Source organism: Carica papaya, chromosome 3 (genome assembly GCF_054855325.1).
Source record: "Carica papaya isolate Zhongbai chromosome 3, ASM5485532v1, whole genome shotgun sequence".
In the NCBI taxonomy this organism is placed as follows: Eukaryota; Viridiplantae; Streptophyta; class Magnoliopsida; order Brassicales; family Caricaceae; genus Carica; species Carica papaya.
Genome location: NC_142311.1, coordinates 32,745,114 through 32,772,740, shown reverse-complemented (window position 1 = coordinate 32,772,740; position 27,627 = coordinate 32,745,114). Strand labels below are relative to the sequence as shown.

The window sequence follows — 27,627 nt, the reverse complement described above, 5'->3', positions numbered from 1 at the left end:
TGCTGATCCAGCAATCTATAAATACAATTTTTTTTAAAGTCTCTTGAGCTATAATAATAAATGTTATTATATATTTAAAATTCGTCCTTACCTTTTTCTTTCCGAAATTTTTTTAATGATAATAGTAATAATAATAAAATTTCGTCGACAAATGGAGAATAAAAAAGGGCTGATTTTACTTTATATACTCTACAATTCTACAAAAAGACTAACAGGCAGAGGAGCTGAGAATTATAAAATGAACATATCTACCTATAATGAGGACATAATCTAGGGATTCATATTCAGAAATCCTAGATTCTACAGTCAAAAGAGAAAACAAAAAAAAAGTTAAACTCTGCTTTGAAGGATCAGTTCGGCAGCTGCCCCCATCGTCCCTACTCCACCACTTTCCAGCAAAGTCAGAGCCAACTCTTCCTCATTCCAATGCCTCAATCCTTTGCTCAACCTTTTTAAGACCTCCACATCAACCTCCAACACCCAGGTCGGTGCGCAGCTCACCATCAGGCTCACAAACCCTGAGACGTACGCTCGCCATGTCGCTTCATCACAACCCAGTGATATTTTCCCATCAAGTGCACTCACCACAAATTCTAAATGAGTTCCAAGAACCTTAGGCCGACGCTTTGATGCCGCTGTTGCAAAGTCCACACCCCAGGCAAATGTCCCGCAAAGAACAGCAAAGTAGGCGAGTGCATAACCTCTAAGCATAGCAATTGCCCCTCCAGATTCTCCATCTTTCTGTTCTGAACCATGGAGTGATAAAAACCAAGAAGGTAAGGTTTCCTTGATAAGAGACTGAACTAGTCCTAATCCACCAGATATCCAAACTAATGAAGCCCCAAGAGAAGCTGCTAACTTCACCCGTGTCATCGCTGCAGCGAGAGAAACTTGCCCGTATTTTGTCCCATATTTGGCCTTCCTTAATTTTCCTAATTTCTCTTTAGGCAATCCGCTAGTAGCAATATTCCTAACAGATTGCATTAAGAGAGAGACAATTTCCTCTGTCATGAACATGACATCTCTGATAGATCGATAAACACGTAAGTAAAGAATTCCAGGTGCAACTGCAGAAATGCCCCCAGAGAAGTTAGAGCCAAATCCATGGCCAAGAAGTGCACCAACACCACTATTGCCATAAATGTGGGAAGGACTTGAACCAAGAATGGAGGCAAAACAGACCTCTAGGAGTTGAACCACGGCATCACTATTATGATGGAAAACAGTTTGGGAAGCAGAGAACACAAGAAAATCACTCCAACGCTTCACTTTCTGTGCCCATAGGGAAGCTAAGATGGGCATGCATGGCCAAGGGCAACCAGCAGCAAGAGAATTTAGGGCTGGACCAATTAACACAAGAAAGCGTTCTGCAGCTTTGTCAAGTTTGTAAGTAATGGTGAGGCTGACAAGAGCAGCCAAAGGCAAAGGAAGTGTAGCTGGAGAGTTCCCCCCTGCAAGCAAAATCAAGTTCAAGAAATTGCATCCTGACTGAACAAACCATTAAATTTTTAATAAAAATCAGAAGTAAAATTTTGTTTGTCCAGTATATTTCACTGTTCCTGCTTCATTGTTACAAAATTACAAGTCAAGAGACATTAATAGGTTTCAAGAGTCCAAAGCATGCAATCTTTGCAACAGATCGCTTGGGGAAAAAAGAACATATAATGTATGCAAAGTCTGAACATAGACTGAAATTCAATAAAATGAATGTTATGGTAGACAAAATAGTGTGAAGTACCTATGGTCAGGCTAGGAACATCGACCCCAGTAGCAGCTAGAATTTTTTTGATCTGCTGCTCAACACTTGCTAGATTTGCAGCAGGGCTTGGCCAGTCAGTTCCATTCATAAAAGCCGGCTTCCATATTCCCCTTGTTACTTCAGCTGAAAAATAACCAACAATGGTTCCCAAAGTTGCCGGTAGAAAATCAGCAAGATCCTTGAGTCCTGATATCAAACATGCAAAATTCAGCTCAAGGTATCGCGTGGTTTGATTTACCAAGAGGATAATAGTTAAGTCTTCTATTACTTCTGTGTTAATAGATAAGAAATAAGCATATGATTATCCAAATAATGCTAAGGACAATAAACAGTATTTAAACTGTATTATATTACTTCCGTGTCAATAGATAAGAAATAAGTATATGATTATCCAAATAAATGCTTCAGGCTACAACTCATTCTAAATTTCTCCTCACTGTGACTCCTCCTCTTGGACCAAAATCAGCAAAGGAACTAAAAGGGGAAAAAATAGTTTTTTAAAGGGAAAAGATGTTTTCTTTGTTGGATGACCAAAATTTTAAGAAAGAAAAAAGAAATAAAGGATTATTATGATATTTTGTTTTGCATAGATTTATAAAAGAACAGAAAGTTAATGATAAGAAAATTTATCAACAATATCCTCTATTAATAAAATGACAAGTTAGACAATTAAGCATAAGATAAAACATTAATCATTAAAAGTTTTAAATCTTTTACTTTCCCTTTTCCCCCAATTTGGAAAGAATACAAAATTGATTTTGAAGGAAAAACAGTGAATATTCAAAATCCCTTCCTTTACTATTTATATTTTACCCAAGAAAAGAAAACGATGGTGTAGACATTTCCTCCTTCCATTCCCCTCATTTCCAATCCAAACATAATGTAAATCAAACAAGGTCCAAATTGAAACACGAGTAAGCTGTATAATTCAGATGTGAATGCCTATTTCTATGAAATGAGGAAAGAATTAAAAAATATATAACTTCTGATGTTTGGGTAGACTGAACAAACCTGTAGCCAATTCACGAGGAGAGAGCCTTCCATGAGCACAAGCTGTTAAAGCAGCATCAAGCACAAATGGAGTTGCTTCCAGGATATCCCATGCAGGTACTTTGAGTCTAAGAGCAGCATCTTCAGCTCCAGAGCCAGATGAATTATTACTTCCAGAAGTAGAACCTAAAGATTGACTTCCTTTATTTACCTTCCTGAACATCAAACTTAGGAGTGCATCCGCAATCTGATGAACAGCAGTCCCATGTTTGAGCTCAGAAAGAATGGAAGCAATACATTCTTGATGCTGCCGATACCAACTTTTTAACTTAGGAAAAGAATCCATAAATATGGGGTCGACACTCATAGTCAACACTTTTGACAGTCTCTTACTTCTCAGTCGATCTTTTGGCAAATTACCAAATGATGCTAAGCGAGAGTTCCGCACTAATAGAAGATATTCAGGGCTTATTTCGGTACACAAATGTGGTGTCTCTCCCATTGCATGCTCAAGAGGTGGATGATAAAATCTCCATAACCTCAGAAGAAGTGTAAATGCATTGGAGAAGACTGCATGACAAGAAAGTTCTTCCCCTGTGGGAAGAGTCCACGAGATATTGGGGACACATGACCCAAAAGCCTCACAAATGGGCATCAGTGCACCAGCTAGGAGTGGGATCTGCCATGATTTTTCATATAATGTCAGTTTATTTAAAACAAAAATATTCCATCCACGACTGGATTGCATTTGCTAGATGCTTGTAGATGTACATGCACACAGACACCCACAAACAAGCACATTCAACTAAAAGAGTAAACACATGCCCACATGAAAATATCACAGAGAAGCATGAGAACAAGTGTGCTGCCACACAGACACAAAAGTCAGCAGTAAACATGGGCTGTTCAGTGCAACCTACCAAGCCATGCAAGGAGAATATGTGGACGCAATCTACAGGTGATATTCCAACAAGAAGAATATTAAGAAATGGCGCATAGCCAATTAAAGGGCTTTCATTCCCGGAGTAATCTGCTGGAACGGGAGGCGAAAGTAATCTTACAATGAAAAGGCCGACATGCTCCTGCAAACAACAGAAATAGAGATAAACATAAATAGAGTAATTAAAGCCCAGAAGGAAATGAGAATTTTAGAGGAAGAGTCAGCTTCGAAGGCAAAGAAGATAGTAAAAACATCCTCCAGGCAAACCAAATGGAATCCAATGCGTTACCTGGACACTCCACCCACGAACAAGAGACGCACCACATAGAATAGTAGCAGCAGCCATCTTCTCATCATCTGAACCCCCAACTGCGATTTCATATATTTTTTCGATCTCTGCTAAGCTTCCATCAAATCCAGGAGCTTAAGTTCAGTTGTCTTACCACTGGGTAAATTTACAAAAAAGAGCATCTGATATACCTGGCTTCAGGAAAAAGAAGAGAATAACTGAAGGCCAGGTCTTAGTCAGAAAGATTATGGAATACCATAACTAATTGACAACCATCCTTCTTTTCCCAGACACCCTGCGACCCAACTAGCAACCTCTCCACAAGAGAGAATCAAAACAATCATTGTCTTAAGCATGAATTCACAAAATACGTTACCAAAATGGTGGAGCACAGAAGAAAGCATCCTGTGCATATGGATGCATAACTAAATGACAACAGGAACAACATTAGAACAAAACTATTGCCTTTAACATGCGCCTTTTAATGTTTGTGCATGTTTTAGTAGCACAAAGAAACAATGCAAGAAGATAGACGATGCTTCTTTCATGACCATCCTAAACCACTCTTTCAGCTGGTTTGTAGCATATCATTATTTGGCAAATGATAGAGGACACACAAAGGTTCATTGAACATAACACGAAAGGACTCTTTGGTTCATTGAATGGGCTCTGAGTAAGAGCTCGATAGAATAGCCATTACACATGCGAAAATAGTTCCTTCTTTGGTTAGCCATTAGTACATGTAGTGCACTGGCTACCCCTTGAATTTAAGGAATAGACATTCATCGGTAACGACCTATAAATTGCAACCAAGTGAGTTGAAAATAAAAACACTGATCGGTTTTGCCAATGATTTGTTCAGTATTTTCTTTTTGGATCCTAATCCTTCTGCTGATCCTTTGTCAGATGTAACTGTGAGATGGAAGACACTGAGCATGGTGGGCAGTCAGGTGCGAGGGTGCGGATTTAGGTCTCTCCTAAAACCTACATGAGAATGGAGATAGGGATTAGAGTTGCTTTAGACCATAGTCCTTCCAAGAACCTTCATAGTCCATTCCAAAATTTACATGGTCTGTTAATAGGGGTAGAATTGCTTCTTCCCTGCTTTTTTTTTTTTTTAATTGTCTACTTGCTGGGAGGATAGTTTTCCTAACTTGGTTCAAGAGGTTCTCCCTTGCTGTATTTTTTATCATTTCACTTTGAGACTATATAATTACAACATACTTGATTCTTTTACAAAGCGAAGGAATGCTGAGATTCATGAGGATGCTCCAATTCCTAAAAGATAAGCTGTACGTATGGAATTAGGAGGTTTTTGGAGATGTAGGTACCAGGAAGAAAGAGTTAATCAAGGAGGTCTCTTCTTTACATAAGTTGATTGCTTCTAATACTATTTATGATTAAATTAGTGAAAATTAGGAAACAAAAACATAGAGAGAAACAGAGAGACAAACGTAGAGAGAGAGATGTACTGAGAGAAACATAGAGAGAGACAGAGAAAAGGAGGGATGGGTAAGGGAGTAGGGAACAAGAGGAGCTGCAAGGAGAGGTGAAGGCGTGTATCCCGGCCGATCGGAGGAGGCTGAGGAGATGGCAAAGAAGACAAGATGCTTTCTGGTAATAGACAAAAAATCCTTCGACCTGGTTTGTGAGGGATGCACATAAGAGAGAATGAGCATAAGCAAGAACGGAAGAGGCTTCAGGGTGACAATTGAACTCGAGGAAAAGGAGGTTGAACGGCTGATGGACGTGCTTGGAGACTTTTACTGAAGGAAGGGAGGGAAGACCTAGGGAAAGCACACAGTTGGGAAGAAACATAAACTCTGAGTGGCATTGGGCAATAATTGCAGGGGGAGGTATCTAGTACTGGTAGATGAGGCAGGTTGATCGGTAAAGAGGATTTTCATCCCCGAGGGAACCGAAGCAGGCGGATGGTGGAGAGTCATGAAAAATGTGTATAAGTTGCAGAGAGGTTGTTAGTGAACCCCGACAAACCGAGGGCGGCCATACAGGCGGAGGAGGGAGGAAAAAGGACTCAGAAGGTGGAGGAGCAACGGAAAGAGTTTTTGAATTGTCCTCATTGTCATGCAAGCATCTGAGTCACTGTCAAAGGGGTTGAAGAAGCATCATATGCAGATGTCGTACAAAGGAGAGGAGAAGGGGTGATATGGGTTGAGAAGACGGATCTCGTTTCCAAACCGGAGCAGGCCAGTTTCAAAATTCAAATTGGGTCCTCGTCCAAACCAAAACGTGGGAGTGGTTGGTCATTTTGGGAAGAGGTATTCTGGGCTGCCCAATTAAACTAGGCCCAGGTCATTTCTCTAGGATTTGACTATCATCTGATCATATGCCTTATTGAGTTCCATCATAAATTGGTATGTCATATCTTTCTCGATAAAACTTTTAAAGGTTGTTCCCTAGTGATACTGTGATATTGATCAAATTCTTGCTATAAGCCTATTAAAAGATTATAATATTTTGTGTCTGCCTTGTTACTTTGTTTAGTTGTTAGGGTCTTGACGGTCATATCATACATCTAGGTCACATCTTTTCCTTTGGAATAGATTTCACAAATTGATTCCAAATATACTTTTTTGTAGATAAGCGCATAACTGGTCTACTAAAATTCTAGTGACACAGAGTAACAAAGTTAGACCATGATCATCCTCATCCCAAGCATCAAAAGTAAGATCTCCCAATTTTGATCTAGTGCCAAAGAGATGGCTTAACTTGCCTCTGGTTTTGATGTGGCCCGTGTGAATTGTGATCAACTCAAGTAATTTTTGCTGTTAAAGTGGTAGGCAGCCTAAAGGAGAAGTTTGTGCTGGTAGATTGAGACGTAACCTCTGATACCTTGGACAAAATTTGGGGTGACTAAAATCAATTAAAAGTGACACAAATAGAGATTACCGGCTAGTAGCATTGGCAGTGGCCGAACAGTGGGTGGCTGATGTGGTCTGAACATGGCTGGAGGCAGATACACGATAAAGAACAGGTAAGTTTGTCTGGTCTACAACTAGTTGGGATGCAAGGGTTGGCTGGTTAGAGTAAGCAAATTGTGCATACAACCTTTCTTGCTAGATTAGGCTAGTCACATGGCTGGTTTTTGTCATTATGCAAATCTCTTTTGTACATAGGTTGGCATCCCTTGCTGCCTGTAATTAATGTATATATACTTCTACCTTTTTTTGGAAAATAAAAAGTGTAAATTGTATCAAGTACATGCACCAAGAGGGAGCAACAACTCATGTATAAAAAGAATTTACATATCAGTGAACCTATCAAATTAGTTCACTTATAATTGTTGTTTCAAAACCAACACGCCAAGGAATTGGAACCATCTCTCCCTAAGCTTCTCAAAAACTCTCCTATTCTTTTCTTTCTAAACCACCTGGATAATTGCCATTGGAATAAGTCCCAAAAACTTTTTCCTTCTCGCTAAACTCTTTCACGCTCATATTTCTCACTTTACAGTACCAGTCAGAGTCCACTTATACCCCAGAAGCCTAAAAGTTGTAGACCACAAGCTATATGCAATAGGACAACGAAGGAGAACATGACTACAAGTTTCCTCCGCTCTCTTTCATAAACAACACCAACTCACCAAGATCTTCCCTCTGTTCACAAGTTTATCTATAGTCAAAATGCTCCCTCGCACTGCTTCCCAAGCAATAAAAAGCTACCCTTGGCAGTGCAATGAATTTCCAAATTTGTCTAATGGAAAACTTGCTCATTTGGCTCTTTCTTGATCAGAAAGTCATAAAAAGTCCCAACAGTGAACTAGTCCACACTGGTTGCCCATATTCCTCATTTAGCAAAACAAGATTCAAAGCACTTAACAATGATTCATATTCATTTACCTCCCAGTCATTAAGATTGCGCAAAACCCCCACATGCCACTCTCTCCTATTCTCCTCTCCAATAAACATCCTCTTAACAGAGCTCTCCTTCTATCGTGCTATGGCATAAATCCTAGAAAACCTCACTCTCATGGACCCTCCTCTCATCCACAAATCTGTCAAAAAACTGACTTTCTCCCACTCTCCACTTAAGACACCCCTGAAATTTTTCTCTCGCCAAACAGATCATCTTCCACAAACCAGTCCCATATGGCCTCAGTAATATGCACAAAACTAGTAACAAAAACTTCAAGCTCAATCAGTCCTAAGTTCTCCAACAAGATTACAGAAGCTATTGACAAAAATTGTAGGAAGAAGATAAACTACAATGACTTAGAAAACAGCTCTGTAAATAGCTTAAATCCTCACACAGTTTGCTGGTGGTGCAGCGGGCAGTAGGCTTGCGTTGAGAAAACTTAGGAAACATGATGTATCGATTTTAAGTTCTAATACCAATTGATGTAGGACAGAGAGCTGGAGTACAAACTTAGAGAAATTTTATTAAAAACAAAACTTAAAGATCTCGAATTTCAATAATCAGAAAAATATCTCAACGTGTGAAAATCATGAGTAGTCTACCTAATAGTTAAGCTAGGATACTTATTTATAGGCACCAAAATATATCAAAAATAGAAAAATCTAGAAAACCTAGTAAAATAGGAAAATGAGTTAAATAGAAGAAAACTAGGAAATCTTCCTATTTCCTTCTGTTGTAAACAAAGAATCCTAAAAATAGGAAAATAAATTAAATGGAAGGAACTGGAAATTAGAAAGTCTTCCTATTTCTTTTAATTATAAAACTTTCCAGAACTTTATTTCTACTATGAAAGGAAATTAAAAATTTCTATTCTCTTTAGTGAAAAGAAAAAGGAAATTAACATTTCCTATTCCATTCAATGTAAAATTTCCCAAAATCATTGTTCTCCTTTGTTGGTTCTGCATCAAAATATCTCTTTATTTTTGTAATAAAAGAATTCAAGTGCTACTTTGTAATGAGTTTTTCTTTTGCTTTGGTTTCCTTCCGTTCATTCTAGGAGGTTTTTAACAGAATGTCTTATCCTCTATTCTTGAACTTTTGTTTCACCTCCTATAATAATATTTATTTTACTTTTTTTTTTAGATAAAAGTGTAGTAATATATTGAAATAGGTCGCCGAGGAGGCGCCAACCCATGTACAAAAAGATTTACAAGTCAATTAACATATCTACAATTGACCCTAAATCATCATGATGGGTGATGCTATGTTCTAGTATTATATAACAAAAAATATGGAACCATTTGTTCAAAATATTGCTAAAGTTGTCTTTTTTCTCTTCAAAAGCTCTATTGTTTCTTTCTTTCCAAATAACTCAGAAAATGGTAAGAGAGATGAGTTTGAATTTTTTGTTCATTCTGCTTATCATTTCCCATACAAGCAATTCATCTTCGACGGTTACAGCCATGACCCAATGGATGCCAAGTAAACAGTAGACCATGGACCATAGAGAATATGTGTTGGGACACCAAAGCAAGAGATGGTTACAAGATTCTAAATTATTCTTGCACAAGTAGCATCTGTTTGTTAGGATAATACCTCTTTTCATGAGATTATTTATGGTAAGTATACGATTTTTGGAAGCTTCCCAAATAAAGAAAGAGATTTTAGGAGGTGCATTTGCCTTCCATATCATTTTTGCTGGGTACATCTGTTTGTTAGGATAATACCTCTTTTCATGAGATTATTTATGGTAAGTATACGATTTTTGGAAGCTTCCCAAATAAAGAAAGAGATTTTAGGAGGTGCATTTGCCTTCCATATCATTTTTGCTGGGTACATCTGTTTGATCTTGTTATTTTGGCCAGCAATGTGGTTATTTTTTTTTTTTTAATATCAGACAAGAAATATTATTCACAAAGGTACCAAGGGGGTTATTCACAAAGGTACCAAGGGGGTACCGTCCATGTACAAAGTATATATTACAAGTCTATTAAATGGTCCATGACCTAACTATAATCATCCCAATCTATGATATCATGACCTAACAAAATAGAACCAAAAGAATAGATCCACTTATTATTAATTTTTGTAATATTAGTCTCTATACTCTCAAAAGCTCTTACATTTTTTTCCTTCCACACAACCTAAAAAATAGTTAGTGAAATAAGGAACAAATGTTTTTTCTTCTTACAATACCCTGTCCACGCCCACAACTCTTTACTCACATTTTCAGTCATAACCCAACTTAATCCCAGCAGACCCAAAACAGTATACCAACAATGTGGTTATAGAAGGATTTGATGCTAAATGATCCACTTTTATTCAAAGTCCACATCAGCTTGTCTTCTCTATTGCTAATTCTTGTAGATTCCAGCAAAGCCATCAAATTTTCAAACTCCTCAAGTTCCCAATCCTTCAAATTTATGTGCAATACAATATTCCAGCTTCTGCCAGTACTGTTATCAAACGCTTGTTCAATTCTCATTAGTTTGTGCTTGGATAAAGCATAAATTTGGGGGAAATGGGATTGCAGATTATTGTTTTCGCACCAAATATCCGACCAAAATTATTTTTTTACCATTGCCCACCTCCCATTTAGAGCAGTGCATAGCTTCATTGCCCACTTTAGAGATACTCTTCCAAAGACTCACATCATAGTTACTATGGTTTACCAACTTCTGATTTAGGCATCCCTTCATGTTCCATTTGCAGTCAACAACTTTTTTCCACAAACTGTTTGATTCATTCCAATATCTCCACACACATTTACCATGTAAGGCTTTATTTAAAGTTTTTAAGGATCTCAAACCAAAGCCACCAGAACTGATGGGAGTTTTCACCTCTTCCCAATTTATGAGATGAAATTTTTTCTTATTTTCCTCATCTTCCCATAGGAATCTGCATTGTATACTTTCAAGGATTTTGGCAACCTTTGTAGGGATGGTGAGGACAGAACGATAGTATGTTGGGAGGTTTGATAATGTGTTTTTGATCAAAGTCAATCTCCCTCCCTTAGACAAGTAATTTCTTTTCCAACCAGCAAGACATTTATCAAAAATATCAATTATTGGCTCCCAACTTTTTGAATCTTTATGTTTCGCTACAAGAGGGACCTATTTGATGGGAAACATTGCTGATTTGCACTTTAAAACCGACGCAAAAGGTTCTACAATGTTGTTAATTCCAAAACCCACCATCTCATACTTTGACATGTTGATCTTTAACTCCGAAACAGCTTAGAAACAGAGAAAAATACATTTAAGATTAAGTAGCATATTAACATCAGGTTGGCAGAAAACTAGTATGTCGTCGGCAAAGAATAGATAAATGATCTCAATGTTTTCCTCTTTACCCATCCTTATTTTACCATTTAAAACAAGCAAACCCCGTCTACAACCTTGACCACCACCAGACCTTCATTATCCGCTGCCAGAGCATTTGCAACTTATGCTAGAGACCACTGCACAACCTGGTCTGGCACGTCATTGTCGGTTCCAATTCCAATTGCAGATTACCAGCTCTAGCCATGTGTCATGGATGGTTTCAATGGAGAATGAACAGTTCTAGCCAGAGCTAGCCATAAATTTTAGATGCGTTATATCCAGTTTTGGCCAGATCTGTCCTAGCAAGGGAGGACAAATAACTGGCCCCAGGTAGGGGCCTCTGTCCATGCAACATTTGGTGTCTCTGGGCTGGTATGCCATTGATTCAAGCTGTATTGTTAATTTATTATTTTTTTCTAGATCAGTTGGTCAAATCTAGTATGAATCATACATGGACGATAGTTAGAGTCGGCGGCTCTACTAGGATTCCCTCATCTGGGATCCCTAGGGAAGATAATCAAATTGGCCCTTGCGAATAGCTTCATGCACTGTCGAGACAACTCTTTCTAAGGAACTCAGCCCATAACTTTGGGAGAAGGGATGCCTCCTCACAAAAGGGGTCGTAGTAACCAGGCCCGGGTGATTGTTTAACAAGAACACAGGTTTCCGTAAAATCGTAAGACCATGTATGGAGACCAAAGCCTGTCAGTGCCAGAAGGTCAAGGAAGTTGGTGACCTGATGACAGGGGAGCCAGCAACTGAAGTCTCAGTGAACGATAGCCGTAACTATAACGGTCCTAAGGTAGTGAAATTCCTTGTCGAGTAAGTTCCAACCCGCACAAAAAGCATAACAATTTGGGCACTGTCTCAGAGGGAGACTCGGTGAAATAGACATGTCCGTGAAGAGAATGTGTTGTAGGAGTAAACCATTACCTTCTAGGTGGAATTGCCACAACATGAGCATTCTTCTTAGCAAGAATTATTGCAGTAGGACAATAATAATGGACAGGAGGATTTGAAAGGCATTATGATATTAAGATTTCCATGGTTTAGCCAAGACTTAGCTTAGGACACCACTACTCGTCGTATTTGGTTTGGTATTGCTACCGCACATGACTTCGAGAGTCAATGATGATATTACTGAGGAACGTCTTTATCAAAATATTTTTGCTTCTCACTTCAGGTAATTAGCAATAATTTTTGTGGACTTCTGGAAATTTGTTTCATGTAGCTTGGCAAGGAAATTTTGAGGCATGGATACAGGAACCTTTACATGTAAGAACGATTGCTCATGCAATTTGGAATCCTCAGTTTGATCAACCAGCTATATAATGGTACTAACAAGGTGCCACCCGTATACAAGATATTTCCAATTAAAAGGTCAATGACATTCCCAAAATCTTCCATCCTATTAATGTCTGACCCAAGATTAGGGAATGTTTGAAATGCCAAGGTTAATTTTTAGCAATCTGTCATTTCTTTGGGGAATGGTTATCCTCTTATTTCTTTTCGGCAAACCAGAAGCTAAAGCTATGATTTTTATGGAATTAATTTGGAAATCAACACTGATTTTCACTGTGAAGGGATGCAAGAACAAGCACCCCACACAATTCCAAGTGTGAATGAGCAACCAAAATGTGACCTTCCAAATCCCATAAACAAAGTTTATGACTTTGGCCATGCATTATGCACCAACAGCCCAGCCCATCTGCCCTGATCACATGAATAAAAAACGTGCAAAAGAAAATGGATAAAAAAATATAGTTTGGAACTACAGCAGATATGGGTGGCAGCTTACCTAGAAGCTGGAGTTGCAACTAGTGCATTTGTCAATGGCGGGGTTAGAGGAGACCCCTTCATCAGTGATGACCAACTAGGCATTTGCCCAGCAACACCATGAGCTACTTGGTTACTTCGCATATTCACATAGCCGGGCCATAGATATGATGATGTGTCCAGCAGATTTCTGGCAATACAAGCCTCCACAATCAAATGCCGCATGTCACCAGCTACAATAGAAGGTGATTGATTAGAAAGCATAAAACATTTAGAGAAAAAAAGTAAAAGAATCCAAAAGGAAAACAGGAAAAGAGGGTGTAACAGTGATTAAACAAAACACTAAGTCTCTGTTAAGTACATGGAGACATTTCCTAAATTCATGTATTTATAAATAAAAAAGATGCATTGTAGGCGGAAATAAGAACAATGTTTAGACAATATAGTGAGCTTTTTGTTTACAAGAAGCCTATGAATCTAAGTACATTAATCTTTTTTAATTGATTAAATTGAAAGAAATAATAAATAAGAATCCTGGAGGATATGGAGATAAGGAGAAAGGATGACAAAAGCAAGAGGATATTTCACAAAGAACCTACTTAATCAACTACTGTGGTGCATTTTCCTGAAATTAAGTAAACATTTTTTAAAAAAGAAAAAGTACAATATATTAAAAGGACACCAAATGAGAGCAACCCATGTAAAAAACATTTACTGCTCTGTCAAAAAGTCAAAAGGTCCCCCATAACCACGCTAGTATGTATCTGAAATTAGGTACACATGACAGTTTGCAAAACATAAATTAAAACAGCCAATGCCTTAATTGATCTTGAAGTTTTTCGGAATTGTTCAATTCTATTCCTAAACTATTTCCATGTTTAACTTGATACATACTTCTATTTTGGGCTACATTGACTCTACTTTGGACTGCATAGGAAACAGTCAATGTGGCATTCTTACATACTTCAACAAGAAATGAAATAAACTATGAATACTTAGAACACTAATTATTTAAAAAAGAAAATAAGAATGGCAAGTTCTACTTCTCCTTCTGGCTACTCCTCCCCCTTTGGAACTATCCTCCATAGCCATCCTCAGTGAGTCCAACCCATAAAACTGCAATCTTACTGCTCTCAAATCCTTTCTTCACAAACCTGCCTCTTGAATGGAATCATAATCACCAAATCCATATGTTATTCATCGACATGAGAACACAATCTTCTTCCTCCACAATCCGCCTGTATAGTCCACAAACCGAAGTCTAAATCCTTCATTTTCAGCATCCACGACAATCATCGCTCTAATTTTATAAATCTTTACTCAAAAATCAAAACTAAAACCCTCAATACTGCACTTCAGCCTTCAAACACCAACCGGCAACCACTCCCCCCCTCCCAAAAAAAAAAGAAAACAAAACAAAACTCAAAACTCTAAAACGCTTATTACATACAAAATCTGCATCAAGTAGATTTAATCAATTTTTCTTTCTCTTATTTCAAGTTACACCCTCTAATTAGATCTGTTAAATCCGGTCTTCATAGGTATGAAGTAAGATAATGTGATTTCTCTTTCCTCTCCATCTCTGTTCCCCTCTCTCTCACTCTCTAGAAGCACTAAATGCAGTAAGTAAATCCGTATTGGGGGCTACAGACTGGATTTGTTGTTGGTTGTGAGTGGAGGCTTTTGGGTGATAACAAGGTGGTCGGTGTTGGTTTGGGTAGAAGGATGATTAACTCATTTCCTTAATGAGAACAAAGAAGAGAACTGGAAAAGAGAAGAGGAAGAAAGACAAAGGTGAGTTGTCAAGGAGCGGAGGGACCAATTCTGGGTTTGATCAAATGAGCTTGTCAATTCTGCACTGTCCATGGTAAAAGAGTAGCAAAAGAAGAGGGAGAGAAGAAAAGGGAAGGTCTCGGCAGCAAAACAAAGAGAGAAAAGGAGGACAATGTCAAAGCAGGAAGATTCGTGATGATTATGGCAATTGGGGATGGTTTTTTGGGATAAAATAGCCCCAAAAAGATCATCATGGGGAAGAATTGGCAGTGGTTGTTCTTCACAATGCCCCTGCAGCAAAGGGAAGGAGGTGCTACTGAACACAAGAAAGAGAGAAGAGAACGTGAGAGGAAAGGGAAAACTAGTTAAATAATATATTTTCCACATCTGTAAAATACTACATTATCAACCATGTGTGCAAAAATAAACCTCAATTAATCAAACCAAATGCCTGTTTCACACTCCCTCTGAATTAGGGTCAATTTGGCACCAAAATAAAGGTCCAAAGTAACCATAAAATAAGGTTGATCAGGACCATTTTGAAAAGTTGGAGGTCAGTTTAGGCATCTGGCCAAATTAGAACTATTTCCTCTTCCTCCTATAAGAAAGAAAATACTAGACTTAATTTTACTTTGTGAAAAGAAAGCAATTCAAAATGATAATTCCACTTACAACAGTTTAAAGGCATGTCATTCAGGCTCATGGATTCATAGTATCCACTACCAGCTGTTAGCCCCGATATGAACATAACTGCTTTGGCTGCAGCCTGATTAGCTGCTGCGCGAACAGACTGAGGGGGAGTTAACAAGACCTCGTAATCACCCAGCAGCTGCAAGCTGCTAACTAAACCTTTCCGACATGCTCCTGGAGCCTGTTTCTCTTTCCTTTGATTGGTTGAGCCGCAATCCATCTCATCAATCCATTCACTTTCTTCGTCATCAATGATGTTTGCAACCGCAAGTGTCGTAATAGACAACAACATACAAAGGCAAGTATCAAGACGAGGTACTGGACCTTCTCTGGAGTCTCTTTCCTACAAACCCCAAAGGAGGAAAGATGAGGGCAATTAAATTTAATTTCCTCAACTGAAATATATAAAATTAAGACTTGAGAATTATGTCACCTAAGATAAAATTGCTTGCGTTCACTAAATTGAATAAATTGTCAATCGGGATTAGTCAGCATAACCATCACAAACAAAATTTGTCTGACCAACCCTCTTGTGAACCTACTTTAACTAATAATTAACTTACCATCTAGAAATGATATCTCTTGACACTATTTGCCTTCTCTATGGCAAATGCAGTCTCTTTGTGCCTTCTGAAGATAAACATGTTTTTGGTGTCAAAAAAAAAATTTCGTCTTCCTCTTCTTATAAATACATAACCCATATTGTCCTCCTACCCAGTTTTTGGATGTTTAGAAAATTCATGTACTACAAGTCTTAGTGAACTCAGTAAGATCCAGCCTAACTTACTAAGATTCCCCAACTTGGACACAAAGTAATGAAATTCAACAGCTAAATCAAGAAACAAATGCAGCAACAAGAAAGTTAAAAAAAGGAAATAGTTTAAGATGCACTGAGATTATTAGTCTAAAGAAGTTTCTTCCCACTCCTACTAAAAGGATAACAGTTCAGATTATCTTCCAGGCAGAATGAATTCATACCCTTTGAACAAGACGTAAAGATGCAATCCATAGACCCAAAAATGCATCATGCCATTTGGTACCATTAACTGCCTGCAAAGCCTTCACTAGACCTGCAGTATTCACTCTAGCTCAAAAATGTGCTTAGAAAAACTAGTCTTGTCCACAAATATAGAATGACTTCAGAACTATAATATATGAATTGACTTTTACCCATGAGAATCTCAGCAGCACTAACTGCTGCCACTCGTGACCCATCCATAGCATCTTCAAGAAACAGATCAATAGGAAGCCAAAGGCCAGATTGACTAGTCCCAGTACATTGACCAAATAAAGATAATTGAGAGCCAGAAGCCCTTATAGAACAAAAAGTTTCTTGTGGTGTTGTCATTTTGCATTCCCTAGATAAAACTTTACGTGTATCTGCAGTCAACTGCAGAAGGACTTCTGGAGTTATATGTTTTGAATTCCTCAATGCCACTGACTTTGCCGCAAGCACTCTCAGTCGCTGAAGGAAGCTTCCCCAATGCGATGACCTGCGAAGAGTGATAAATGTACGAGTTACATTTAGCAAATCTCTTCAATTGTTACTGGAATGCTTGCTAAAGTTTAGAACTGAACCAAGACATCAGCCATTTTCGTTTCAAATAATAACCTAAGTTGGAGATGGTGTCAATTGAAAGGGGAATGTACTGAGTTAACTTGCATGCTATATGTTTTCCTCTACCAAAGACCACGATTGGATAGGGGAGAGGACAAACTAAGTAACAAAAATTATTTAAAAAGAAAACTAAGTAGCAAAAACAAGGTCTTACATGTTTTGACATGCCAAGTGAAGAATCCTCGAAGTTATTTTATTCTGCAGGAATTCTCCAACAATCTCAATAGCCATTGTACTATTTGCTCCACACAGCACCTCATAATTCTCAGTTCTCTTCCCATTAAAGCTATCAGGACCATCTATTTCCATGTCTTCTGGGCCAGTTGGCCACCTTGATTTCTTCTCTGGAGTAAGTTCCAGCAGTCCTTCATCATCTAAGGATGCATCAAGTAACTGCCACACAATTGAGAAGACAAATTCAACCAGAAGAAGCCCAGGTTCATAGGCATGGGCCCCAAAGATGTGAGAGAGATTGAGGACACCATCTATGGATTTCATGTTCCTGCAATCTCATGGAAATTTATGGTGAATACCCACTTACTAGTAATATAAAGAAGTAACCAAACAAAGCTTCTGAAGTTATTAAGTCATAATGTTTGATAAATTAACAGGAACAAAGGTTTCATTTAGAGAGAAGGAAAAGAAAAAAAAAAACGAGTCTATTTAACTGCTTGTAGCACTTGAAAAAAACTTTTACTGCCACGTGAACTTGATATACTGATTTTAAGTTAAGTTTTAAATGTTTGCATTATTAAGGAGCCACTTCTAAGATAGCCATGTCGAGTCAAAGTCTGGCCAAAAGATTTAATATTCCAGATATATGCTGATCTAAATGACTATCGCTACCAAAAGAAGTGGACAGCACAATATCGTAAAAGATTTTACTACAAAACAGTTAATAGATGCAAAAACGGCTAGCTCATTTCCGTTAAAATAAATACCAGGCCTAGCAAACATCTACGTACAATGTTTTTAGCACGTGATATTTTCATGCAAGTAATTCTCATTCACAAAAGAATCTGAAATCCTAAATTTCAAGTTGAATTTTAGGACTTCGAATCTCATTATGACCCAAAAAATTTTATAACTAACATCGAAACCGCATAATGTGTAGATGATCAACATACTATATTATAAATGCAAGTTGATCATCAAAACAATGCCAATTTCAATGAGAAAACAAACGTTACTTGACAACGAAAAATGCCACTCAGAACCTTCTGCAATAAATTAAGAGTTAACACTCACTTCTGATAGTTTGACCCTGTGATTTCAGATGAGAAAGGCAAAACATATCTCTTGAGGAGTTCCATGTAAAGCCTGTAGGCTGCAGGGTGAAGCTTTCTATTTGGGATTACCCTGTCAAAAGCAGATATATGTCAAATTCAACATTAGAATTCGACCAAAAATATAATAGGAGAGGTATAACAATGCTTACATTTATGCATGACATAGACCAATTTTACTTCTCAAGCTCATCAGAAGAACATGCATTGACACAGTAAAATAGCAAAATATTTAATCATCCACATCAATGCCAAGCACCTCAAAACCCAGAACCGCAGCATTTTGCGCATGCATTATGTGGATAATTCAGCCAATATAAAACGCTCTCAAACAACACAATCATAATCAAGCCTCTCCAAATGCAATCTCTCACAAAAATCATCAAAACAGAATAAATAAATAAATAAACCTAAAAGAAAGCAATAAATTAGGCAAAAGGGGTTTTTGGCCACCTTGTAGAGAGAAGGGCGAGGACAAACAATGGGGGAATGATCTTGATTGAGAGTGCCTTCTCGAGGAATTTCCAGGCGATAGGGACGTGATTATCCCAGAAAATATGAGAGACCAAGAGGCGAGCGAGTTCGATGGAAGGGAGGGAAACTCCAGCGGAATTGAGAGTGGAGGTGAGTTGAATCGCCCATATAAGAGGGTCGGTGGTCTTGTCCTGAGCAGACTTGGTGAATTCCAGCACCGAGTCCCAGAGACTCGGCTGGACTGAAACAGCCATGGTTTGATCTTGGAGAGTGTGGGAAACGTTTATGTAGAAGACAGGTTCATGGAGAGCGGAGAGACGGAGAGATGGAGTACCGTTTGGTTCGTGTTTAGTCTCATTATAAATAAATAAATAATTAATTAATTAATTAATTAATTAATTAAAATAATAATAATAATAATAAAGAAAAGATTCAGTGTCGTTTTGGTTTTTCGTGGTTTTGCTTTTCTTGACCGAATCGTGAAAGTGAAGTGGCTCAGGGTTTTCAAGTGTTTTCAACTGGCCCACTGCTACGAAATATATATTTATGCAATTTGATTTTAATTTTCTTTTTCTAGAAATACAAGAATTCCTTTTTTTCCACAAAGATTATTTTTTAAAAATACTCCAATAGGAATTAGTCAAATATATATATATTATATATAATACTTATTCTAGTACCACTTAATAAAAATATTCAATATATTTTAAGAAAAGAAAAACACTAAAAAGTCAAAGGTACGTATCGTTTTAAAATAATGCAGTCATAACGTGATTGAAAAACCGTTTGAAAAAATCTTTAGTTCTCTAATTCATTTTTTCTCTCTGTCTAACTATTATGCACAAAAATTTTATAAAATAAATTATTTATTTCGAGTTGATAAAAACATACATTTCATATTTTAATTTATTTTATAATAAATATTACTAAAAATAAAATTTTAAATATATTAAATAGACCAAATAAAATTTTAATTTAATTCTCTAAATTTTGAATTAATAAAATGGTAAATGAACACCATGTGTTGCTAAAAAATTCAAATTTGTTTATTTTATTTTATAAAAAACTTTAAGTATTTTTCCTCAATAATATATGCTTATTAACTTTTTTAAATGGTTTTTTTAAAAAAAAATAACATATTTCTAATTTTCTAAATTTTTATTTTTTATCTAACAAATTTATTTAATTATTTTTATTACCATTTACTTGAAATAAACAATATATACACATAAAAACTAATTGTTTGTTTTTTTTTAAACAAAATCTATCTTTAAAACACTAAAATATTTAAGTACATTTTTTTCCAACACTTCTTAATTCAAAAATTAAAAAAAAAAATAGAATAAATTTTCTTACTACTTTTGCCTTGAGAAGTAAAAGGAAACAATAGAGAAAAAGAGAGGGAGAGATTAAGTTCATCATTTCCCTCACCATCTTTTAGCATTAAAAGGGAACAAACTAAGAAGAACAAAAAAACAAAAACCTATAATGGAAATGCAATCAAATTATTAACAGAAATATTTGTAAAAATTATTTAAAAATAGAATTAAAAAAATAAGTATTTTTTATTATGTGATATTTCTTTCAGAATTGTACGTATTAGTTCTCATCTATTATATATTATAAGTCTTATTTATACATATAATGTTGGACTTATAATATTGTACTAAATTATTCAGATTACGCTCGTATTGCAACAACAAAACAAACACTTTATTCAATTGAGGTAGCAAATTCATTGATAAAGTATGAGATTTTACGACATTAAAGCATTCATTCAATCATTTAAGAAATCTTATTATTTTGCCCTCTTCTTGATATTTCCTACTAGCATTTGTTATAGTATATGCACAGTGTATTTGACGATTACAAACAGGTATTGATCTTAAGTTTGATAATTTTTCTCATGAAATTTTAAATGAGTGAAGTAATCAGTGGCAGAATTTGTAACTTATTTCAATAAATTTTTTGTTAAAGGGCTGGGATCCTAACGATATTATTTTCCACAAATCGATCATATAGATCTCTCTACATTTTTTCAGTATAATCTATCTAGATCAAATTTTGAGCTATGGAAAGTGAAAATGATCTCATAATCCATGACACAATGTGTTAAACCATTCCCATGCTCTATACACAAGATCATCTTTTGCTAGGGATCAAAACACATTCGTCCACAAATTTCAATATGTTTTTAGAAATCAAAACTAATGTTATCGATTTTGATAAGGAGTAGAAAGTATTACCTGTAAGGACAGATGACACGAGATGGATTAAAAGAATCGTTCGGATGGAAATAATAAGAATTCACAAGAATTTCATCAATTTTTGACGAATTTGAACTAATTGAAGTATCCATATCTGCTCCTCAAATGAATCTTCAAACTTTAAACAGTAATCGAAAAAAAAAATGAAAACCTAGGGTTTTCTTCTCAAGCTTCGAATCACGGCCGATCAACTAAAAAAACTTTAATTGTTTTAATACCATATCAAATCTGTGAGTGATTTACAACTATATTTGACTTAAACTGAGTAAAATTGAAAAATTTGGTAAAATCTACGAAGGGGGGAAGGCTCGAGAAAGTGCAAACTTAAGAGGGAAGAGAGCTCTGAGTTCACAAAATTGGGAATTTTGAGATAATTGTTATCAATGAGCATTAATGAGGTATTTATACAAGAGAAGTAATTTACAGCTATTTACAAATTTAACCCTAACATTGTAAATAATTACAGTTAAACCGGATGTGTCACTTCATGCCCACAAAATTTCCTGTGTTATACGGGAGAAATTGAGAAGTCATAATATTGTAGGCAGAGAATGTTAAAAATTATTAATTTGGTCTTATAAAAAGCTTTCAAGTATTTTTTTTTTCCTCAATTTCCAGTAATATGTTTATCAAAATTTTAAAATAGTTTTAAAATAAATAAATAACATATTTCTAACTTTTTAGATTTTATTTTTATCTAATAATTTTACTTATTTAAAATAAACAATATATAAGCAATAAAAACATCATCAAGAAGTGTAATTGTTTATTTTTTAAATAAAATTTATCTTATTCAAGTTCTTTAAAACACTAAAATATTTAACCACATTTTTTCAACACTTTTTACTTCAAAAATATAAAATTAGAATGAATCTTCTCACTACATTTGCCTTGAAAAATGAAAAGAAACAAAAGAGAGAGAGAGAGAGAGAGAGATTAAGTTAGTATTTTCCTCAGCATCTCCAGCTTGGAAATTAAAAGGAAACAAAGTAAGAAAAACAAAAACAAAAACCTACAAAGGAAGTGCAATGAAACTATTACAAACATATTTCCAAAAAAATATTTACAGACAGAAAAAAGAAAGTGATCATGGCTAATCGATTGCAGAAAAACTTCTACATTACCTAATCGGCTTCCAGCCAGAGAGATACCATGGACAACTAGAAGTCTACACAAACGATGGTTAGGTTTCGTTTAGTCAAAAGACAAAAAAGTTTCATCACATCTCCCTTCTCATCATGATAGAAATAAGGGGAAAAAAAGGTGTCTGACCTGGAGTTTATTTCCACCTGAATCATAGACCTGTCAATTTCTTCTGTCGCATAAGCATTTCTGGTTTCAAATCAATCCTTGTTCAACATCATTGAAATCCCTACAAACTCGAGAAGCTGACTAAATAGAAAATACAAAATTGCAAAGACAAGACAAACAACCATTAGATTCAACTGTGTTAGCTAGCTGATGATTCATCTAGCACTACCGTGGGAGAACATCCATCTCATAACAGCATAGAATCTGCAACTGCAATATGTACTTTAAAATTTGTGAAATATCACCAACTGAACTAATGGCCAACTGACCAAGGGATCTATTCCGCAACTATGCAAGTTATGCTATGCCTAATTACACAGTAAGAGGGAAAAAAAGAAAAAGAAATTCCTAATTATTCACATTTCGGGGCATGACAAATTTCCAAAAGGTAGAGAGAGGAAAAACCTTAACATGTTTTCTGAAGGGAAACTATTTCTGTAGTTGGACGAAGAACAATGTGAAAATCAATGGCGGGTGCTGCATTACTTGCATTGATCAAGACACCAACACCTATAGTCTGATCTTGAGATCTCATAAAGCTCCTCTGGACTCATCTTCTCAAGTTCCTTAGATTTCCAGGAGTCAAAAGCATTAATTAGATTGTGGGTTTCAATTCCTTTCCCATGATGATCTTTTGCACGCATTCTTTTATAAAGTCTCATCACAGAGACACAATCTTCATATGGATCATGTATTCCAGATTGGATATCATACCTGTAAAACAGAAGCCCCATGACATTGGAAAGTAGGGTTGACAAAAAATAAAAATGAAGACTTGAGGAAGATTTCCAAATCTGTGAAAATGGAGGCAAAAAATATTTCATATTTATCAAATTTTTTTATCCTAAAAATAATCCCTCCATGTAGTGCTTGTGTGATAAGGCTAGCAAGAAGAAGAAAATATTCATACTATGAACTCAAGTTGGATAAGTTTCAAATAACTCAACAGATAACTCTAAACCTTTCATTTACTGAGTAGTCTTTGATCCTTTCTCTGTTACTCGTACTTTAGAATGAATAATCTACTTTTTGATGTTTAGAAGAGCAAAAATATGTGAGAGAGAGAGAGAGCGTCCCTCTTCCCCTCAGTGATGCTTCTCCAAACCATGAAATTAGTTCCAAGAACAACAAATAACTTATATCTTATCCTATGGTGAAGAAAATAATCCAATTTCAAATAGTTTTCTATGTAAAGAGATTGAATGGGAAAAGATTTGGGAAACAATATGACAAAGAGCAATGAAATAGACACCACCCCCCCCCCCCCCCACCCCCTCCACCCTAAAAAAAGAAAAAAAAAATTGAAAATGACAATCAATAAGAATACTTGCCCCAAGTATGTTTGGGTTAGGTACTTGAGCGAGTGGCTCATAAGATTTGTTTTCATCAATGGGCGGTATTTTGCAGTGTCCCTGCAGAAAAGGAAGCTAAATAAGATAGAGAGAAGCTTGGATTGCCCTATCATGAAAAGCTTTCCTTACAAAGGAAGTGTGAAAGTAAATTACTCAAACAATCAAACCTTACATTGAGAAGGAAAAGATTCACTGCATTTGACTACATATATCCATGCTCCCTCATGATAAAACTAAAACAGACTGATTGCAAATACCATAAAAAATTAATCATAAAAGTCCCCTTAATTACTTTTTTGCCCATACTGAATTTTGCTATATTTTCTATTTTGGTGATAACCTCTGAAAATTATGTTCTCAACTCTTTTTTCCAATGTATCAATTTATGTTTAACACTGACAAAAATGATCGATGGCTAAATTTTGTCCTGGTGTCAAAGATATGATGTGATGACTGCAAAATTAGATGTACTTAAAGCATTAACTTGCTATTTTAATTTTCAATAACATTACTGATGTGAATTGGACATGTCAACATCAGGGTTCAATAGAAATTGCTAATGGAAGGAATTAAATGAACAGAAATGAAAAACTAGGACATTAATCTTAAGATTTTAAAAATCATGGACCAAAATGGGAGAGAGGGAAAATTCAGAGAGCAAACACATAATTAAGATAAAATATACATTTACAGGATGCTTGGATTACTTAAAGATATGTACCGTAATTAAAGCACAAGGTGGAATAAATTAGTCTAAACAGTCAGGTACTTATTTAAAAAATAAGCAACTTCAAAAAATAGAAATTTGTTACTAACTCTTTTCCTACTTAAAATTACTTTTAAGTGCTTCATAAGCACCCTACTACTTGTTACCAAACGGGTTAGTTGAAACAGAGTACTTAAAGTTCTTCATAAGCACCAAATAACAAACCGAAACCCTCTCATAGGTAGAAACTAAGAAAAATATTAAGTTCATGGGCTCTTAAGATCATGCTATGTCAATAGAAAAAGAGCCAAATGTATATAAGTAGGTTTGATAAGAGTAAATGAATTTATTTCCAATAAAATAGTTAACTTTGGACAGACAAAAGGTTAGAATATATTTGGCCATAGAACATTAAAACGGATGAGTTTGGTTATAGTTGCATGGCTTTGTTTATGGTTTCATTCAAACTTAAAGCAACCAATTTGATAATACTGCATGTACACGAAGATGAAATACTGATGCCAATTGATTTACCAAGTTCAGAAGTCAGCAGTCTATTATACCTCAGCAGATCACGAGGATACTTAATTCGCAAGCAATTCAGATCATGTTCCAAGCTATGACCCACAAGAAGCTTAGCTTTTCCACCATCCAACTTTGGTCTTGCAACAGACTCTCCATTATACAAAATTTCTAAAATTTTTGTTTGCACTTCCCTAAGTGACATGCCATCCTCTAAATGCTCTTCAGTTAACCCAGTCACTTCATACCTGATATAATCATGCAATATGCAAATGATCAATGTAAGATCCTTCAAAATTTTCCTTCTTCCTTATCTTTAAGAAACCAAATGAAAGCATGGGAGATTCGAAGTACCTATAATTGGTAACAGGATTTTGTGGTTTAATATACGTGTGGAAGATTAGATTCTCAGCTTCATCAACAAGACATACCCTAGCACAAATATCATCAATATCACCAGCAACCATCTCACAGTCAACAGCAATTGCTTGAATACCTCTGTAAGATTGATCTTCAACAACTGACCGGGAAGTGTTGACTTGGGATTTTGGACAAGAGGCTGCCAATTTTTCCTACAAAAGCAAGATAACATAAAGTAGTATGATAAGCAACACATTTCTGCAATTCCTCACTCAACTAAAGGAAAAGGCAGTATAATAAAGATGGAAGAAGCTTAAATTGCATAAAGGCATCAGAATCTAAAACTCAACTTACAAGGGGAAGAGGTGCAGACAAGGAACATTCTGACTTATGCTCCCTTAGAGAATCTGGGCTATCAAAAACTTTCAAGCAAAGATTGCAGCCTTTTTCCAAGAAAATCCTTGAACAATTTCCTTTTGGTAATGAGCCTGGATGTCAGAGGACCAGAAAGTAAAATACGCAACTCACCAGAAAAGGAATCAGAATGAGTGTTATAATGATATTGTACCGCGAAGATGTTCTCGAACTGATTCAAAAGATTTGCAGTGCTTTTGACAAACCCCACATCTAGGCTGATGAACTGAATGGTACGAGATTTTCATGTGCTCAACGAGATGTTCCTTTCTCTTAAACTGCTTGTAGCACGCAAAGCATTTATGCCTGTAAATGATCATTAAGGATCAACAAGCATTGATCAGGAAGACCACCTCCGAATTTAGCCAATTATTTACTGGTGTATTACAAAGGCAAAATGCTCTTCGTTTCAGTATCAAAAACCATGAATGATGTAATTAAACTTTTCTGCCACCGAGTATGCTATCAAAAAACATTTGAATGTGAAAAGAGTAAAAAAAAAAGTATATCAATGAAAAGGTGTCAAATTTGGGATATCACTGACATGATCAAAATTAAATAAAAGCAGATACACAAAGAGGTGGAGTTAAACGATATTTTCTGTTCAAAACTTCAAGTTTTCATTCTCCTATCTTAACAGCTCCAGTACTGGATAACTCTGTTGAGAAAACATACCAAAGGACAAATCTGAAAATCAAGAAAAAAAAATTCAGAAAATCGAATAGACTGCATAATAAGTGAACATAGAATTCGTCGGCGACAACAAACATTTAAGTAATCAAAGGTCGCGTTAGCTTCATCTCATGTACACAATCACGAAGTACCATCGCAAGCAGGATTCTACAAACACAAAAAACCACTTGCAGACAACAAGATACCACATGCACGCTGTTTAAATAGCTATTTAGCTTCAACCAGTAGCCATTTAGGGCATCCGCATTTTATAATCCAAAATCCCTAGTTCAGTTTACGGGGTAAGAAGAACACCGGAGGTAATCTGCTGAAACTGAAAACTAAAGGACAATTAACACATTGTTTCCTTCTCCTTCTCGATATCTTCTCAGCAATGAAAAACGGCCTTTTCGGAGATATGTAGCGGAATGAGGATAAGTATCTACAAAGTAAGAGCACAGAGAGGGACAGAGACAGAGCGAGAGAGAGAGAGAGTAGAACCTTGCGGTTAGGGGTTTGGGATATTTGGTTTCTGAGTCCATGGAGACGGAAAGTAGCTCTCAGGTAACCTCCAGACGCACCTAAAAATGGCGGCAAAACGACGACCAAACCCCCACGAATAGAAAAAGGTCAGTCAGGCTACGGACAGAACAAACCAAAAATGTCAGACGAGTTGTACGGTAACACTACGTTTAGGTTAAAATGAGTCAAGAAACGGAGAGAGTTTTCTCCGGGGGGAAAAGCTTTTTTTTCTTTTTTTTTTTTGAGAAAATATTAATTAAATTAAAACATTTATTTTTTTTAAAAAAAATATCCAACTTCATTAAAACTTAAATAGTCAATACATTAATGTTCGGAGTTAAATCATTCCGACACAAAAGTAAAGATAACATGCATTTCTTGCTAATTTATGTGTCAACTCGTTACTTTGTCGTCGGATCCAATTAAGCGATATATTCGATCTTAATTCAACAAAATTCTGCAGTTATCATCGAATTTATGATCATTTTTTACTTTAAATAATAAAATATATATTATTAGTTGGACACCCGTTATTAGAACATTCAATCCCTAAATGTAACTACCATGTATTGTAAGACAGTGCGACGGTTCAACAGTTCAACTAAATAGAATTAAAATATTAATTTAAAATTTATAATATTATATAAAATTTAAAATTATAAAAAAAAAGAATAGTGTGAAGAATTAACTTATTTTTGTAAATTAAA

At 36.0% G+C, this 27,627-nt stretch overlaps 2 protein-coding genes across 10 annotated transcripts; both read right to left on the bottom strand.

Annotated features, from left to right (window-relative positions):
* Window positions 1-156: 156 nt before the first annotated feature.
* REF4 (reduced epidermal fluorescence 4) lies at window positions 157-19,118 on the bottom strand. The gene is made up of 12 exons (XM_088216595.1): window positions 18,774-19,118; window positions 18,283-18,393; window positions 17,189-17,536; window positions 16,587-16,909; window positions 16,395-16,486; window positions 15,399-15,759; window positions 12,976-13,186; window positions 3,979-4,093; window positions 3,670-3,831; window positions 2,771-3,428; window positions 1,739-1,945; window positions 157-1,451 (listed from the first exon to the last, which is right to left on the bottom strand). Exons 1-12 carry the CDS (start codon window positions 19,046-19,048, stop codon window positions 331-333), a joined length of 3,984 nt encoding a protein of 1,327 aa, XP_088072721.1. The 5' UTR covers window positions 19,049-19,118; the 3' UTR covers window positions 157-330.
* Window positions 19,119-21,923: 2,805 nt separating this feature from the next.
* Window positions 21,924-27,121, bottom strand: LOC110812136 (Exonuclease family protein). 9 transcript variants are annotated; one of them, XR_015818036.1, is made up of 9 exons: window positions 26,900-27,118; window positions 25,881-26,032; window positions 25,667-25,800; window positions 25,307-25,524; window positions 24,994-25,200; window positions 23,704-23,784; window positions 22,778-23,086; window positions 22,334-22,453; window positions 21,924-22,229 (listed from the first exon to the last, which is right to left on the bottom strand). XR_015818036.1 is itself a non-coding variant. In XM_088216593.1 (7 exons), the coding sequence occupies exons 1-7, from the start codon at window positions 26,938-26,940 to the stop codon at window positions 22,855-22,857; spliced, it is 1,065 nt and encodes a 354-aa protein (XP_088072719.1). In that variant the 5' UTR covers window positions 26,941-27,118; the 3' UTR covers window positions 21,924-22,854. The 9 variants fall into 9 exon arrangements, 2 of the variants coding, with proteins under 2 accessions (XP_088072719.1, XP_088072720.1); XR_015818037.1 differs by having other exon boundaries at window positions 22,334-22,449; XR_015818035.1 differs by having other exon boundaries at window positions 22,334-22,433.
* Between the last annotated feature and the right edge of the window lie 506 nt (window positions 27,122-27,627).